This window comes from Amblyomma maculatum, chromosome 8 (assembly GCF_055883805.1).
Source record: "Amblyomma maculatum isolate TAMU_Amacu chromosome 8, ASM5588380v1, whole genome shotgun sequence".
In the NCBI taxonomy this organism is placed as follows: Eukaryota; Metazoa; Arthropoda; class Arachnida; order Ixodida; family Ixodidae; genus Amblyomma; species Amblyomma maculatum.
Window position 1 is genome coordinate 84,348,520 of NC_139351.1, and position 18,719 is coordinate 84,367,238.

Consider the following 18,719-nt stretch of genomic DNA (forward strand, 5'->3'; position numbering starts at 1 on the left):
TAAGGAAGCTACGGTATCTCAATAGGACATTCCGTTATGATTTGTGCGCATATTCCTGCAAATACCGACGATACGAGTTTTCCTGATTAAAAGCATTAAAAGCTTCCTCCTTTCGTCAAGCCTAGGAGGTGACGAGTTGAAATAAACCGAATGTGAGGCAAGGACTTTCGATGTTCTGCTCACTTAGTGTTGCCGCAAGATTAATCCATGATATTCAAGGAAAGTTATAAAGTAACCACTTATAAAGTAACCGCTTATTGGGAAGCAGGTACATGTAGTGGGCGGCCACAACAGTGCACTAAACACTAAATGAGGATTCCTCTATCAGCCTCACCGCACAGCTTGTGTTCCAACTAAATATTCTTGTTCCGAGAATCCTCGTATAATTTGTAGGAATTAAAAGAGTCGAAGATGCTTTAGCCCACCGCGTTTGTGACTGCTAAGGTTAGCATCACCGCCTTTGCGATACTGAGCATGCGTTTGCGCATACACAGTTCTTCACTGCGGCGGTCGCGGTAATTTACGCGGTCGCGTTGCTTTTTGATCATTTATTAATGAGATGCGTGTATAGCTTCAGGTCAAAAAGTGCGGTACCGCTTTCAGTGCAACGTTCGAGGTCCCGCGACCCACGTTATAAGCGGTCTACACTGCATGTATACTGCTCCTAGACTGAAAACTGGCAAAACAAGTGCCTAAAAAATCTGTGGCGCCACAGATTTTTTAGGCACTTGTTTTGCCAGGTTCTCTTAGGAAATTCCTTACATATTTTTATGTTGCGCAACATAAAAATATGTAAGGAATTTCCTAAGAGAACCTACCATATAAATACCTACCATATAAACAAGCATTCCATAATCTGAAAAAAAAAAAAAAAAAAAAAAACTTCCAGGAGCCGCTCGTTCTGGAGACCGAGACCGATTATAGGAAACAAAACGCCTTCTTCAGTTAGGCGGCCTCAAACCACATGAACCGTACGAGCTAGCTACAACGCAGAGAAGAAAAAAATGACCCCAGCGAGCACCGCCGCTACCGCACACCTGAACCTGCCGGCACCTTGACTCAATCTAGGCTTTTAAATCCCCCCCTCCCTTCCTATCCCCTACCTTTAATTTTTTTCCGGGCCCGGGATGGGCTCGGGCTTGAAGTTGCGGGCCTGGGCCGGGTCAGGGATTGGAAGCAGAAGCCAGGCCGGGCTGGGGCCTGGCTATACGGCTTGTTCTTTCGAAAACATAGGAACATGAGTACTAAAATCGTCGAAGTGGTTTATGAATAAACCCCTACCAGTACATTTGTTAACGCCGAGTAAGAGAAAGCTCATTTGTAGATCAAATTTAATCAGCGGCATTTAGTGGTTTCTCCAAGTAACTTCAGACAAACACACCCGGCAGCGTACAACGACATAGCCAAAAAGTTGAAAAAGCGCAATACCCTGCGACGTTCTTTATTATACAGTGCTGGTCTTATGAAGCGCTGCAACGAACATGGCTCGTTTCCATCAGCATGCGCCTGCTAAAGTACACAACACCGCTAGCTTGCCATTTTTCAGCAAACAATAAGCACACTCTGTCGGATCAAGCAGACTCGATCGCTTGTATCTTCTCGATATTGTGTTACCAGTAAAGACTGGACATTTGAAGCCTCGTAAGAGCAGCTGGAGAAGGATCTTTAATCGACTGCTTGGCAGGCAGCAACTGATGCATCAGTGCAAAGATAGCCTTTGCCTGGCTTCGCCCCCTCCCCCCCCCCCCCTTCCTAAAAAAAAGCAAAAAAGAAAAAGAAACATCTATACGTTGCGATAAACGCCATTGGATAAGCGCGCTTTCCTTTATGGCTCTGGGGGTCTTCAATCGCATATGCATGCACAAAACCGACGTTTTCTTTTCGTCTTTACAGAGATATAGATAAAGCACCGCCAAAAATTCTTCACAAGAATATAGATTTTTTTCCCTATAGCCTTACTCACACAGGATGGTGTGGCATAGTTGCCTTGGGCAGTAAGTCTCTCTGCTTTATTAAGCAAATAACTTGCCCCAATATCGATCTATATTTGAAATGACTTTAATCCATAGCTCTTAAACGTACATCGAGCACAATATCATTCGATAAAAGGGCATGCCGATAATTGCTTGACCAAGCATTTGCTCCGGTCGGTACTTTAAATATGCCCTTCTCTGCTGAGAATATTTGTCAGATTGTTATGCTATCTTGATTTGTTATTGTGTACCTTTTAAACAATATTATTTATTTATTTTAGCAACCTTATCAGTCCTATTCGGGACTTAGATGGGGTTGGTTGCACGAAAAGTGCGGACATAGTAGTAATTACTAAACAATTAAAAATGAAGTACAGTCCTGACCAAAGGAAAAAAAAAAAATCGTTAACAGCATGTCTACAATCGTTAGTTCAGCAATTTAGATAACAGAGATAATTACTAACGGCTCTTAGGGCATACATTCTTATTGTTAAGTTTAAACTTACCAATAATAATTATGCCCTGAAAGCCATGAGTTGTAATAATTATTACAACTAGCTCGCTTCCAGCATAGCGCCTCGCGCACGTGAAAGACGCTTACAGAAAGTAGTTGTACGTTTCCTCGTGCACTATCCTCTACATACGAACCTATAGCAACCAACTAGCCCAATTAAGAACCTTGGTAGTACAGTATTTTAAGGAGCCCGCGCAGGCTGACTTTGCAGGGCCTAAGCCGGACCGATGCGCTTCCGAGACTCGAGTCTCGGAAGCGCATGTCAGCATGGTCCCGGGCTTGGAGCCATGGGCTCGGGCTGGGTTCAGGCTTCAAACAATGGGCTGAGGCCGGGCCCGGCCGGAACTTCAGGCCCGTGCAGTGCTCACCATTCTGCGCTGCGGCGGTTGCGGTAATTTTCGCGGTTGCGCGGCGTGCGATATGCTGAAACAATAATCAAGTGTTGAGCAGACTTAGTGGGTTGCTTTTCGTGCACTCATTATTGAGATGTTCTTGAAAGGTAAGCTACCCAACTGACGTGAGTCTGAGCCCGAAAAATGAGTGCGATACGTGTTTATAATGCGAATTTTCGCGGCTTCGCGACTAACGTGTTATAAGCAGTATACACTATATACAGCGGTTCGACTGCAATATGGCAATACAAGTACATAAAGAGAAAAAATCTGGGAACTTAGAAATGGTATGCAAGGAATTTCTTAAGAGAACGCGCGACACGTACCTATACATATAGCCAAACATTCCATACTCTGAAAAGAAAAAAAAAAAAAAAGCTTACAAGAGCCAACGGTCCTGGAGACCGAGACCAATAATCGGAAATAACGCCTTCTTCAGTTAGATGACCCCAAACCACGTACGAGCTGGCCACAACGCGGAGAAAAAAAAAAAAAAAAAGAATGACCCCAGCGAGCACCACGGCTACCGCACACCTGTACCTGCTGGTACCGTGACTCAATATAGGCTTTTAAACCTCCCCCCCCCCCCTATTCCTACCCCTTTAAACCACACTCGCTCTCTTCCCCTTTATTCGTCCCTCCTAGCTTGCCTCTTCTTAAGCCCTGCGTTACCGGTGCAGGAGCCCAGCCGCAGGAATTAAAAAAGTGATGGTTGGATGGTTGGAGAAATTTTAAGTTTAGAGTGCAGATGCGAGCGAGGGGAGAGCGGTGCGGAGGGCTTTAACAATTCAGCAGCTGCAGCAAAGGGACTGACCTCGAACGAGAAAAAAAAAAAAAAAAAGAACAGGCAAAACGAAGGAAGCATAGTCGTATGCAGGGGATGAAGGCGATGGGAGAGGGACAAGCTGGCGGTGCCTACACAACACGAAAATAATTCAATGGAAATGGGGAGGGGGAGGGGAGTTTGGGCGGGCAGGCGGGTTGGGCTCGGGCTTGAAGGTGCGGGCCTGGACCGGGTTCGAGATTGGAAGTAGAAGCGCGCGGGCCCAGTCCGGGCTGGGGTCGGACTGTGTACGGCTTATTCTTTCGGAAACACGAACACGAGCACTAAAATCGTCCAAGTGGTTTATGAATAAACCCCTACAAGTACATTTGTTAACGCCGAATGAGAGAGCTTATTTGTAGACCAAGTTTAATCAGCGGCACTTAGTGGTTTATTTTATTTGTTTACAGAAGACTGCTGGCTTTATTGCAAAGCCTTAAGCAGGAGTGGGTGTGAAATACACTTTGACAGAAAGAAAACCTCCCTGAGGTACACGCAACTCAGCACACAATAAAGAAACAACATTATACAATATTAGACGACGCCTGGCGTCAAAATGAGCACTGGGGAAAAAAAAAAAAAAAGTAACTTAGACAAACACGCCCGGCGGAGTACGACATAGCGAAAAACTTGAAAAAGCGAAAGACCCTGCAGCGGTCTTATGAAGCGCTGCAACGAACATGGCTCGTTTGCATGAGCACGCGCGTGCTAAAGTACACAACACCACTAGGTTGGCATTTTTCAGCAACCAATGAGCATACTCTGCCGGATCAAGCAGACTTGATCGCTTGTATCTTCTCGATATTGCGTTACCACTACAGACTGGACATTTGAAGCCTCATATAAGAGCCGCCGGAGAAGGATCTTTAATCGACTGCTCGGCAGGCAGCAACTGATGCATCAATACAAAGGTAGCATTTGTCTGGCTTCGTCCCTACCCCCTCTTAAAAAAAAAAAAAATGCTGTACGTTGCGATAAACGTCATTGGATAAGCGCGCTCTGCTTTATGGCTCAGGGGGTTTTCAATCGCATATGTATGCACAAAACAGGCGTTTTGTTTTTCTCCTTATAGAGCTATTTGAAGCACCGCCATGAATTCTTTACAAGAATATAGATTTTTTTTTTCTTTTCCTATAGCCTAACTCACACAGGTTGGTGTGGCATAGTTGCCTTGGGCAGTGAGTCTCTGTGTTTGATTAAGCAAATAACTTGCCCAAATATCGATCTATATTTAAACTGAATTTAATCCATAGCTCTTAAACGTACATCGAGCACAATATCATTCAATTTAAGGGCATGCCAAAAATTTCTTGACCAAGCATTTGCTCTGTCGGTACTTTAAATACCCTCCTCTGCAGAGAATATTTGTCAGATTGTTATGCTATCTTGATTTGTTATTGTGTACCTCTTAAGCAATATTGTATATTTATTTTAACAACCTTATCAGTCCTATTCGAGACTTAGATAGGAGTGGGTTCATTACACGTACGAAAAGCCTTAGTAGTACAGTCTTTTAAGGAGCCCGCGCAGGCTTACTTTGCAGGGTCTAGGACAGGCCGAGTCTCGGAGCGCGGGCCCAGTCGGGCCTGCTCCATGTCAGCGTGGGCCCAGACTTTTATCCATGGGTCCGGACTGGCCCGAGCTGGATTTTGGCTCCCTTCAAACATTGGGTCCGGGCCGAGGCCTGGCCCGGCCAGAAATTCAGGCCCGTGCAGTGCTGACCATTCCGCGCTGCGGCGGTTGCGGTAATTTTCGCGGTCGCGCGGCGTGCGATATGCTGGAACTATAATCAAGTGTTGAGCAGACTTAGTGGGTTGCTTATCGTGCACTCATTAATGAGATGTTCTTGAAAGGAAAGCTACCCATCTGACGTGAGCCTGAGCTCAAATATTAATTGCGATACGCGTTTATATTGCGAATTTTCGCGGCTTCGCGACTAACGTGTTAAAAGCAGTATACACTATATACTGCGCTTCGACTGCAATATTACAATACAAGTACATAAAGACAAAACTCCGGCAACATAAAAATGATATGTAAGGAATTTCTTAAGAGAACGCGCGACACGTACCTACCATATAGGCAAACATTCCATACTATGGAAGAAAAAAAAAAAAAAAAACCGTCCAAGAGCCATCTGTGCTGGAGACCGAGACCAATAATCGAAAATAGCGCCTTCTTCAGTTAGATGACCCCAAACCACGTGAACCGTATGACCTGGCCACAACGCGCAGATAAAAAAACAAATGACCCCAGCGAGCACCGCTGCTACCTCACACCTGCCGGCACCTTGACTCAATATAGGCTTTTAAACCTGCCCCCCCCCCCTCTTTTTTATACCCCTTTAAACCCATCTCGCTCTTTTCTCCTTTCCTGCATTCGTCTCTCCTTCTCCGTTTCATACATCAAGTGCAACACTACCAAAGCTACATCTCTTGTTTGCGCTCTCCGCATCCGCGATAAAAAATAGGGCCTGCTCTTGACGAGAGAAAATAATAATTGCTTTGTCTGCAAGCTTAACACATTTTACATTTGCCATCAACTTCATAAAAAGCACCTTTTTTAGGGAGAAAAGGTCGGATTTGGCTAATTTCTATGTTTTTTTATGTAGTTTTTGTTCGTGCCGCGTTTTGCTGCCCCGCCACCTTGCCAGCTGTGCCACCAGATGGCGCTGGCTGTGCCCTCCGCGCTGCGCATCTCTTTTTGAGAAAAAGGTTCCTTGGTGCGCATTTTTTCTATAAGATCCGCTCTGTGAAGATGTCTAAGCATGCGAAGCATGTTACTGCAAACGTGTCTGCTCGGAATAGAGCCCGTTTCGGCAGGAACCACTCGCCTACAGAACGAGCGCGTAGTGATACGCCTCCTGTATTTTTTCCTTGCGGACTACTTGCGTAGCTTTCGCTGCGTTGCACCTGATGTATGAAACGGAGTAGCTGTCTCCCAAACGTAGCGTTTCTGGGAATTAAAAAAGTGATGGTTAGAGAAGTTTCAAGTTTAGAGAACGCATCACTGGATGCGAGCGAGGAGAGAGCGGTGGAGGCTTTAACAATTAAGCAGCTGCAACATTGGGATCCCATGCAGCTGCTTAATTGTTGAAGCCCTCCCTACCGCTCTCCCCTCGCTGGCATCCGATGCTCGAGATTTGAAACTTGTCCAACCATCACTCTTTTTTTTTTTTTTTTTTTTTTTTTGAGACACCTGACGCTTGGGAGACAGCTTGACTGCTGCATCGGGGACGCAGGGCTTGTTGAGAGGCAAGGAGAGACGAGTACAGGAAAGTGGAAGAGAGAGCATGGGGTTTAAAGGGCTAGGAAGGGGGTGGGAGAGGAGGTTTAAAAGCCTATATTGAGTGAAGGTGCCGGCAGCTACAGGTGTGCGGTAGCAGCGGTGCTCAGTGAGGTCATTTTTTTTTTTCTCTGCGTTGTGGCCAGCTCGTACGGTTCACGTGGTTTGGCGTCGTGACTTCCAACGAGCTAGGTAAAAAAAAAAAAAAAAAAAAAAAAAAAAAAAAAAAAAAAAAAAAAAACCGTCCAAGAGCCATCTGTGCTGGAGACCGAGACCAATAATCGAAAATAGCGCCTTCTTCAGTTAGATGACCCCAAACCACGTGAACCGTATGACCTGGCCACAACGCGCAGATAAAAAAACAAATGACCCCAGCGAGCACCGCTGCTACCTCACACCTGCCGGCACCTTGACTCAATATAGGCATTTAAACCGATCTCCCCCCCCCCCCCCTTCTTCATACCCCTTTAAACCCATCTCGCTCTTTTCTCCTTTCCTGCATTCGTCTCTCCTTGCCTCTAGCTGTCTCCCAAACGTAGCGTTTCTGGGAATTAAAAAAGTGATGCTTAGAGAAGTTTCAAGTTTAGAGAACGCATCACTGGATGCGAGCGAGGAGAGAGAGCGGTGGAGGCTTTAACAATTAAGCAGCCGCAACATTGGCATCCCATGCAGCTGCTTAATTGTTGAAGCCCTCCCTACCGCTCTCCCATCGCTGGCACCCGATGCTCGTGATTTGAAACTTCTCCAACTATCACTTTTTTTTTTAATTTTGAGACACCTGACGCTTGGGAGACAGCTTGACTGCTGCACCGGGGACGCAGGGCTTGTTGAGAGGCAAGGACAGACGAGTACAGGAAAGTGGAAGCGGGAGAGAGTGGGGTTAAAGGGCTAGGAAGGGGGTGGGAGGGGAGGTTTAAAAGCCTATATTGAGTGAAGGTGCCGGCAGCTACAGGTGTGCGGTTGCAGCGGTGCTCAGTGAGGTCATTTCTTTTTTCTCTGCGTTGTGGCCAGTTCGTACGGTTCACGTGGTTTGGGGTCGTGACTTCCAACAAGCTAGGTAATAAAAAAAAAAAAAAAACAGAACGAAGGAAGCAGCGTCGCATGCGATGAAGGCGATGGAGAGGACAAGCTGTTGGTGCATGATAACACAAAACAAATGGGGGGGGGGGGGGGGCTAAATCTTCAGCGCCTCCCCCCCTCCCCTCCTCCGCTGCGCTCATATACGGCAACGCGCAGCGCTGAAGACATGCGTCAGAAAGTAAATAAATTGAAGGTTCGGTGAGCGGCAGGCCGAGTTCGAATCGCGGAAAACAGCGGAGCATCTTTACAGTGCCCAGCATAAGCTAGCGTGTGTGCCGTGGCATATATCAGTCGGGCTTAGTAGTGATGGTTTAGCTGAACGACGGATTTCTTCGGAGCTTTAAGAGTTGTAGTTAAGATTTGTAGTCACGAGCGTGCCAATCCAACTTGTCGCATCGCGGTTCTTTGCTGTTCGCAAGTCGTCGCCGTCAGCATGAGCCAAGAAGGTGAGAAGAAACGGCGGAAGCTTTACTTGAGTCCTGGGTCCTCTTTTGTTGTCCCTCGCTCAACATTATGGTACAACAAATCTGCAGCCTCTACTCTCACACCTAGTGCTGCTCAGTCTGAAGGTCCTGAATCCATGCCATCGTCGCCTCCAAGAAATGAAAGCTGTACAGAGAGCTCTTCTGACAGTGACAGCGCAACTGAGTCCAGCCCTGAACATGCTGAACACACGGATGACGAAATGGTGAGCACGGAAGTTTCTGACAGTGAGGACGACAGAGATGCGCCCACAAGCAGAGAAGACGGCTGCAGTAATGGTGATGAGCACCATAGTCACAATACCGTGCCACCTTTTGAGGAATCAGAACTGCTGGCTAGATGTGTGGGAGACTTTGGTGCGAAAACTCTTCCTGGATCAAAAACCACAGTGGCAGTAGCTATAGTTTTGATAATGTCTTTTATTGCATCACATGGATTGCCCTGGACTGCAGTTGATGACTTAATGAAGCTTGTGGAAGCTTTGTTCGGCTTTCAGAACACCGGCCTACCTCACTCCAAGTATTTATTTAGAAAGCTGTGGTCAGCTAAGTGCGCCTCACTGGCCAAATATCATTACTGCTGCAGTGAGTGTGGTGAATTGATGCACATGTCTGACGATAAAAAGAGGCTGTCCTGCTGTAGCTGTCATACAAATTCAAATGTGTCTGACATGAAGAGTGGAGGAACATTTTTCACTATTTTGGATGTGAGGAAGCAGTTTTCTGCTTTGATTTCAAGGCTCTCTAGTGTGCTGTATGACCGCCTCTGTGAACTAAGGCAACAAGCAGAAGAAAGTTCTCGTGCAATGACAGACTTTACAAGTGGTCTTATATGTCGCTCCCTCCATGAAAGAGGGGTGCTAAGATGGAGTGACTTCACAGTCATCATGAACACTGATGGCAGTCCACTTTCTAAGTCATCAAATTCTTCAATATGGCCTATACAAGTTGTTGTGATTGAGCTCCCTTTGACCCACAGATACAAAAATGTAATTCTAGGAGGACTGTGGTTTGGCCGCAAGCATCCAGATATGAAAATATTCCTCGGTAAATTTATTGAAGCAATGAACGATATTGGTGAACTTCTGTGGAGATCGTCATCGATGTCAATATCCACAAAAATCTATCCTGTGTGTATGTGTGTGGACGCGCCTGCAAGAGCAGCTGTGAGCAACCATGTTCAATTTAATGGCTTTTTTGGGTGTCCATGGTGTCTAGCCTGTGGAGAAAGCCAGGAAGGTAAGTGTACTTATGGCACACTCTAAAATGAAGTGTGAAATTTATGTTCAATTGCTAAGGTTCAATTGTAGTGAGCATAATGCATGCTTTATAAAGTATTTCAAATGTGTCTTTAAGAATAGTATTAAATATTGCAAGCCACTCATGTACTGCCATGCTCAATACGACCTGGAACATGTCACCAGTAAATCTACTCAGGTTATTGTATTGTAACAAATGAGCGTTATTGTACAATTAATACTTAACCTGCACAAAATTTAGGGTACTTTGCACATCTTATTGAGCAATAAAAGCACCACTTTTCAGCATGCCTATGAATGCTCATTGCACTAATTAAACCCCAAATATATCATAAGCTGCAATTCATATTGGGTGTGACAGTGCATTGTAGCTTATACTGGCATGCTTTATTTCATCTTAGTGTGATTAGGAGCAGCAGACAAATGGGCAAATTGCACTTGGAGCTATGCGTAAACTAGAGCAAGTTGCCAATGATTTCACACCTTCTGATAATGATTGTGAGTGCATTCTGTGCTTTTGAATAAAGGAACATAATGTAGGACAGGTAAAAAAATGGGAATTATAATGGCAGATTAGGAGAATCATGCTACTGCCATTTTCTAGAAAATGTTCTTTCTGTGAAACTGTCTCCATTGACACTCTCTTCACCGAAGGCTGTCCTGCTTGCCAGAATTAATCAATTCTTTCTCAGAATTCTGCTGCCTCTAAGTAACCTTGAGGCACTTATCTGCTACGGTTAGTGATTGTCTCTACTGTAGCATACTTGTGCTTTTAGGCTATATGTTTAGATTGCTAGGCTTAATTTGTAGTGAAGTGAAGGGTGATAATAGTGGAGGTTCTATGGAAATACTTGTTAAGAGCCTGCAAGTAAATCCTGCGTGCCGTAGATGGCTCCGATTGAGCTGCTAGTACAGCAGATTCATTCATTAGCTTTATAATTTTTACTTCTTCAGGGCGGCGGCTGTACAGCAATCCAAGACCTGATGTGGAAAGGACAATGGCAGGTGTCTTGAGAGATATGAGACTTGCATCCAAGATAAAATCCCCTGTGAATGGACTGAAAGGGATGTCTGCACTGCAAAAGCTGCCATATTTTGACCTTGTATGGGGTCACACAGTTGAATACATGCATTGTGTGCTCTTAGGCGTGACAAGGCAATTCACTGATTACTGGCTGGACTCCTCGAACAGTCAAGAAGCCTATTACATTGGTAAGTACCGCACAGTTTTCTTTATTTGCTTCTTAACAGGTTAACTACAGCCGGTGCACTTTGTTACTCACAGTAGTGTGTAGGGAAACTAGACCTTGTGCTTCATGCTTTGACATGTACCATATCATTAATAAGGAAGCAATGCTCGTATGTTGAGTTGCTTGTAGGTTATGATACCATAAGTGCAAATGAACTTAAAAAGAAGCTTTCTATGGGTTAATGATCCAGCATTTGTGACTGGCAAATTTATTTAGCTTATTTTTTGCACATGCTGCATGACAATCACTTGTGTGGACCTCTAACACTATACTAGTATAAACAGCACCTTTAGTTTTATTTTAGGTTTGTCTTGCAGGCTTAATCTTATCATTAGTGTGACAGATTTCATATTGCTCAAAAACCTTGCACTGCTTTCACACTTTCAATAATTGGCCTGTCATAAACAATCCAGGCTACAGACTTGGAAATCGACTGTCTGTCCTGCTTTGACATTTAACACCAGTGCAGGTCAAATTGGACTCAGTTTGTAGCAGTTGGCTAAGCCAAGTGAGTTAATGTATATCTCACTGTACTATACGGTTAGTACTGAGTGCAAGTACAGAAGGCAGTTACTTGCCAGTGACAAGTTTAGTAAGTAGTAGATATGATTAAGCATATACTGAACTATGTGACATACATTAGGTATAGCTAGTACTGATGAGAGCAAGTATCATCAAATAGATTAGTCAATTAATTTGGAATTAGGCATTCAAATATGGTACGATATATATCATCGGATAGCTGCTGACAAGCACAATATAGTTACACTATTGCTTACTCATTGCCAAAGCATCTTATGCTCCCAAGCTTATGCTCAATAAACCATGTTTGATTAGTGGACCGGCCAATTATATTTCTTGTTCTTTCATATTTCTTTATGCCTTTAAGCTATGAAAAATGCCTTGACTAAAGGAATGCTATCACCGTTTCTAACCTGTATGAGTCAGTCGGGTAATTTAAAAACAAAAAAGTCTTCTATCCAGGAAAGCCAGCATATAGGCTTCATATTGCCACCCGGTCCTTCAAGTAATATAAATTATCAACAGATTCAGTCGTATGATGTCTCTACACATGAAAAAGCATTCTTGTGACATGTCAAACTATTTTTACATGAATGATGCAGTTATGTTTAGATGCTTCCTTTTCTACAAATGTGTTTCACTATATTTAGTAAAGAATTATTTGTCCTTATTTATGCCCAGCTATCGAGCATTAAATTTTGCTTATATTTTTATCTGCTTGCTTACATTGTGCATTGGGAAGTCGTGCAGATGAAATTTTAAGAGGTCACCCATTGTAGAATATGTGAAGCTATAGTGTTATAAGTGATTAATTTGTTCTGCTACTTGCAGGCCGCCCAAAGACACTTCAAGAAATCAATAAACGCTTGCTGGGCATACGTCCTCCACATCATTTCACACGCTTGCCCCGGACACTTCGAGAGAGGTGCTATTGGAAAGCTCATGAATGGCGCAACTGGTTGTTATTTTACTGCTTACCCTGCTGCTGCCATATTCTTCCTCCAAGATACCTTCGGCACTTCTCACTCCTGGCTGAAGCAGTTTTCACCTTGCTGCTGGAGGAGCTCTCGGTTCATCAAATTGATCATGCAGGTATGAGCACTTTGGCTGTATTGACCCAAAGTGTTCTTGGGCGCCAAGATTACCTCGGAAGGAGACTGCAGCCATGAAATTAGGAGACGCCTGCTTCTGGGAAAGAGAGCAATGGTTAGCCTTGACCGCCTAGTAAAGAGCAGAGACATTAGTCTGCCAACAAGATCCGTATAACCCGTGCTATGGTCTTTCCAGTTGTGATGTATGGATGCGAGAGTTGGACTGTGAAAAAGGCTGACCGCCGAAGAATTGACGCGTTTGAATTGTGGTGCTGGCGAAGACTCTTAAGAGTTCCTTGGACTGCCAGAAGATCAAATCAGTCGATATTGTCGACCATAAACCCTGACTGCTCATTGGAGGGTCAAATTCTAAAGTTAAAGCTCAGCTACTTTGGTCATCTGGTGAGAAGAGAGGAGTCGCTGGAGAAAGATTTGATGTTGGGAAAGGTTGAGGGTCGCCGGAGAAGGGGTAGGCAGCGAACGCGATGGTTAGATGGCATTCTCGAGGCATTGCAGATGAAGCTATGTGATGTTAAGAAGATAGTGAGAGACCGGAAAGCGTGGCGTGACATGGTCCATAGGGTCACGAAGAGTCGGACACGACTGAACGCCTGAACTGAACTGAACTACTGAAATAGTGGGTGGGGCTTTGTGTGCCACACTATAACATATATGCACTATACTGCATAATCCCCATCGTGGTGGCTTATTGGCTAGAGTGCTCGACTGCTACACATAAGGATGTGGAAATTTATTCTGGCTGCAAACTCTGCTCTTCAGTTGAGTCAAAAAGCAAGGTATATGTTTACTGTGAGATATCAGTTAACATTAAAGAATGCCAGGTGGTCAAAATTACCACAACTCTTTCTAGTGTGTGTCTCATATAGCCTGAGTTTTTCAATTATATATATAATGATTTTATTACCTCATCATTACAATTATTTAACACTCAGTGGTCCATCACTAGAACAAATTACCATAATTTTTATGCAGCCTCTAATTTCTGACACGTGGTGCCAACTACTACAAAAATGGCTTTTACACTGAATGAGCTGTGTAAGCTATTGCTTAAAGGAAGCTTTAGTGATCAACATTACTGTTTACACCTTTGGCAGCTAAAAAAGGGCTCGGATTTAACTACACTCGTGCACTTTGTGCCAACCACAGGCACTCTATCTCCGAAACCAGAAAGGTCAGTGCAGAATCCCAGACGGTGCAAATATCAACAAATGCTTGCTTGAATTAACAGCAGACCAAAGTGGTGTATCATGTGACTGTCTGTTAGGGGTGAAGTGAAAGCAATAAGCAATTATGTGGTTATGCTTACATGTGATCTACATGAAATTATACCTCAATGTATCTGACCTAAAAGCAAAACTTATGCATGCTAACAATTAGGTTTACACTGAATACTGCTGGTATATCAGTTATATAACTGTAGTCACCTTAAGTGCATTGGTGAATGTACAATTACACTGATGTTTATATGCAATTTTTTGTTTAGAACACCTTCTGAGAAGCTTCGTGTCACAAGCACCTAGCCTCTATGGACAACGATGCATGACATTCAACGTCCACCAACTTCTGCACCTGGCACAAGCTGTTCGCAACTTTGGACCTCTTTGGGCACATTCAGCTTTCACATTTGAGAGTGGAAATGGTGCATTTGTTAAATTGGTGAATGCAGCTAAAGGTGTGCCCGAGCAAATTGTTGAAAGAGTAGTGATGTTGCAGGAGCTACATATTCTGTTATCAGTACTGCCATTGCCTGCTAATGTGCAATCTTTGTGCATGACATTTGTTGACCACCCAAAAACAAAGCACGCCAGATGTATTGAAACTGGATGGATGTTTGGTCAGCCAAAAGCTGCACCTTCCCTCTCTAATCGAGAAGCTGCATGCTTACAGTTATATTTTGGTCATGTCTTATCTTTGCAAGAGCACTTCCGGTTTTCTTATCTTGGTACAATATTCCATAGTGAAAAGTATCGTACAAGTAAAAAAAACAGTAGTGTGTTTCAGTGCAAGGCAGGTGACTTTTATGTTATTAAGAGAATATTGGAAGCAACCAGTGCTTCCGTTCCAAATGGTCAAACTATTCTTCTCTGTGCAAAGATCATTGCTAATGGTAGCACTGAGGGGCTTCCTTCACATGTTTCAGAGTGCTTTTTTTCATTGGTGTATTCTTTGGCACCCATGAAAATCACTGATATAGTAAAGCCATGTATTTTAATCTCATTCAGTGGCAGTGAAAACTACATATGCTCAATTCCCAACTTAGTCGAGCGAGACTAGGTTAGTTCCCCAAATCTGCATGGCTCTTCCTGTTGATATATACTTCTATCATTTTTCTTTTGGAAGCTAACTAGGCTGTTCTCATTTAGAATTTTAGCTTCTTCATTAGCTTTCTAAGCACAGAATCAAATGGAACAATAAGATTAGAAAATGGGCTCATGTGGAGCGGCTGTTTCTAGGTGCAGGGCAAGGATAACTTGAGATGTCTGGAATGAGGTCTTGTTCTGAAGTGTTTGTAATTTGCCCAGTGGTGATGGCTAGCATGAGAGCTATTAAACTATAAAGCATAAGATGCGTTTGAGCAGCAGCAGCAGCTGCTATGTTTCAACTGAGTTCAAAAAGTTTGAGCTTGATAGCACATCTTCTTTGGTGGAGCATGCTCATTTCAAGGCGAATCAAATATTTATACTGTACGCACAATATCAGGTATTCTGTAGGTAGTACGTGTGCATCATAGCCATCACTAACAACATAAGGAGGATTAAATGGACCAGTTGAAGAGATGGAAGATTTTGATTATGTAAAAAACTGATTTAGGGACTGTTGTACCACTCTAATGGAACATCATGCAGTTGTAGACATGGCCCAGCTGTTAATTAAAGAGGAGTAGTAAGTGATGGGAGGTGAGGTGATTCTTAATTTTAATTTAATTTTTGGAAACAGTGCTATAGGGAGAACATTCAGGCAAGTGAATATGCAACTGAAAGAATGTCATACAACTTTATTAGTAATAACGTCAATTCATGGTGTGAAATAAGCTTGATGGCTCTTTCATTATAGTAGTTTGAGTACTTTCTTGTTACAACATGTCACCTCATGCTGGAAACTAGTGACTTCCATTCAGAAAGCTCTCTGGCAATGTGCCAGTTAGAAATCATGGGGATTCCCTTCTGTACAGATCGAAGTGCTGAACATCCTGTACATAATTCTTATTCTTATTGTAATTCTTATTGGAGCTTTTACAGCATTCCTGGTACTTTTCTATCTTGATAATTCTCATTTTGTACAAAGCAATAATGCTGTTATTCCTCACAGCAACACTATAGCATGTATGACGCGATAGTAACATTTAGGTGCACATAATTTGTAAAAGGTGGCCTGCAATAAATCGACCCATTGTGTGATTTAGAGACCATTTGTTTCACGAGCATAAGTTCACATCTCCTTCAATGTCATAATTTAATTATACTATTTAAAATATTTGTTTGTTTTATTCTGTTATTGGGCTTTGAAGTTCTTACTTCATCTTTTAATCTAATTTACATGCACAGACAAGGTGCACATCTGCACTGTTTGAATGCTTTCTGTGCTCAAAGAGGACAACAAAATGAAAGTGAACTGTCTCTAGTATCATAAGCTCAGCCAATATGCCTTTCAAATTGGCTGCATGTGCCGATAGAGGCCAAGGCTGATATTCATTTTGTGTCCCCAAAGTAGCCTGCTGTAATGCTTGAATAATGTGATGCTTTGATGGATTGCAAAATGATTGCAAAACTATTTTTCTGTTAATTGCTCATGAGTCAATATTGTATATATGACTGCACATTGCAGGTTGCCTACTTAGTATAAGTGCAGAACTGAAGCAAGAAAAATAACAGTAAAATGGTGCCTTTTTTGTTTGTTGTTAAAATAATGTGCATATGTTTTCAGTCAATTTTGCTCAATTGGTAAAAATGCAGTGCTAAATTTTTAGATATTTTACATATTTTTACAAATTTTTACATTAAAACAAGAATTATTTTTCATTGCAGTCCAGGAAAGTTTGCTTCCTTCTGACCTTTCTTTGCTGTATGTGTGATCTATATATCCAATGCATGCTCTAGCTGCGTACTTTATATCTTAGCATTAACTACTGTTTAATAAAGTACTGGTCCAATAATACTGACAATTGTCCATATTTGAGTTGTATACATGCAGATTTCTGCTTTTAATGATTACATACTAATGTGGAAGCCGAATATTTCTCTTGATTTCAGAAAGGAATTGGATTATTGAAATGTTTTGCTATGTATATTTTTTGATAATGGTATATAAAGTGCAATGACATACTTTATTCCATCAAATGAACAGCTTTTTTCAAGCCATATGTTCCATGCACATAAACAGAATGTAACTGCTTTTGGCCATTGTCAAGCATCCAAAAGCACCATCTATTCAAGAATGGATTTTAGTATTGTATGATTGAGCAACCATGCCTGTAATTACTTTATTATTAATTGCTCCACTGTTTTCTTTATGTAAGAGTGTAGTAATAAATTTTATCTTCACTGTGTAATATGTTTTGAAAAGCTTGAGTGATTTTGACACCTTGTCATAGCTAAAGGTACTGTGTTGTTTACATATGAATGCCCAGGGGATGTACATTTTCGCCATAATATGACAAATGACCCATTGACGATAGAAGTTTGGTTGATATATGGGCACCCATATGAACTCTGCACCCATATCCCCCGTGCCCATATGATCCATATGTCCTGCGATGCATATGGATATGGGCACAATATGGGGCACATATGGCCCCATACAACTTGCCCATATAAACTGCCCCTAGTCCTATATGCCCCATATGGTGTGAATTTGGCCCCATATCAATCGATATGTGGCCTATATGAACTCATATGTGGCCTATATGAATTCATATGTGGCCTATATGAATTCATATGTGGCCTATATGAAAATCATATGGGTCTTTTTCAGTAGGGGTGCTGTGCGACATACCCGAGCGTTGATTAATGGCAGAATGTGCACGTTTATCCAAAATACTCTTCGACACCGTCCCATAGCGCGTCAATGTGGCTCCGGTGTAGCCCCGCCGGGGTGGTGCAGTGGTCAGACGCCCGACTACTGTGCCGGAGTTCCCGGGTTCGAACCCGACCACGGCGGCTGCGTTTCGATGGAGGCGAAACGAAGTGGCGTCCGTGTGCTGTGCGATGTCAGCGCACGTTAAAGATCCCCAGGTGGTCGAAATTACTCCGTAGCCCTCCTCTACGGCCCCTCTTTCTCTCTTTCCACTTTCATTCCCGCCCTTCTCCCTTCCCTTACGGCGCGATTCGGGTGTCCACAGAGCAAGTGTGACAGTTACTGCGCCTTTCCCTTCCTGTGAACCAATTAATTAATTAACTTCGGTGTATTAAATCACAAAGGTTAGCGTTTGTTCTCGGTACTAGTTTTAACACGAATCTTCAAAGTTAAAAATTTTGGTGAAAACGGTTCATCGCAAAGGCTTTCTGAACCCTCTCTGAAGCCTCCTAATGGCACCTAGCTACGGTTCGTAGGCAGCAAGTAGTGAGAGGGACGTCTAACCCCCAGCTTGCTGGATAACCCGCAGGGTGGATAACATGAGCAAAAAGTTCGTTCATCTTAAATAAAAGGCTTGAAAACGCGTACGAACGCAAGAAAGTCAACGGAGTGCTCAGTCCCGTATAAAGGCAAGAAAGGTCATATGAAAAAAAATATATATTTTGCACAGGTTTGTACGATATCCTTTAGCTTGCAAGTTCATCGCTTTGTTTACTTAGGTATATATTGGCCAGCTACATTTTTCTCGATATTAAGGTGACGTCGAACGTTAAAGCTTATATTAATCCAAGGTAATGATTTTACCGAACGGTCGCGTTGTCAGTCACATTAAGGAATATGTAATTTTAGATATCAGTACGATAAATGAAGTACTGCAAGGCCTCATTGCAAGGACAAATTGTATTGATAGTGCGCCGAATACAAAAAAAATAAAATAACGATTTTTATTTTTTC

General features: G+C 42.9%; 2 protein-coding genes across 2 annotated transcripts in view; one reads left to right on the forward strand and one right to left on the reverse strand.

Annotated features, from left to right (window-relative positions):
- LOC146181676 (lysosomal protective protein-like) overlaps positions 1–18,719 on the reverse strand; it is an 80,382-nt gene that overhangs the window by 51,738 nt on the left and 9,925 nt on the right. The gene's annotated exons all lie outside the window — the stretch shown is intronic.
- On the forward strand, positions 8,277–17,306 carry LOC146181678 (uncharacterized). The gene is made up of 4 exons (XM_084575529.1): positions 8,277–9,788; positions 10,763–11,020; positions 12,412–12,672; positions 14,176–17,306. Exons 1-4 carry the CDS (start codon positions 8,501–8,503, stop codon positions 14,964–14,966), a joined length of 2,598 nt encoding a protein of 865 aa, XP_084431655.1. The 5' UTR covers positions 8,277–8,500; the 3' UTR covers positions 14,967–17,306.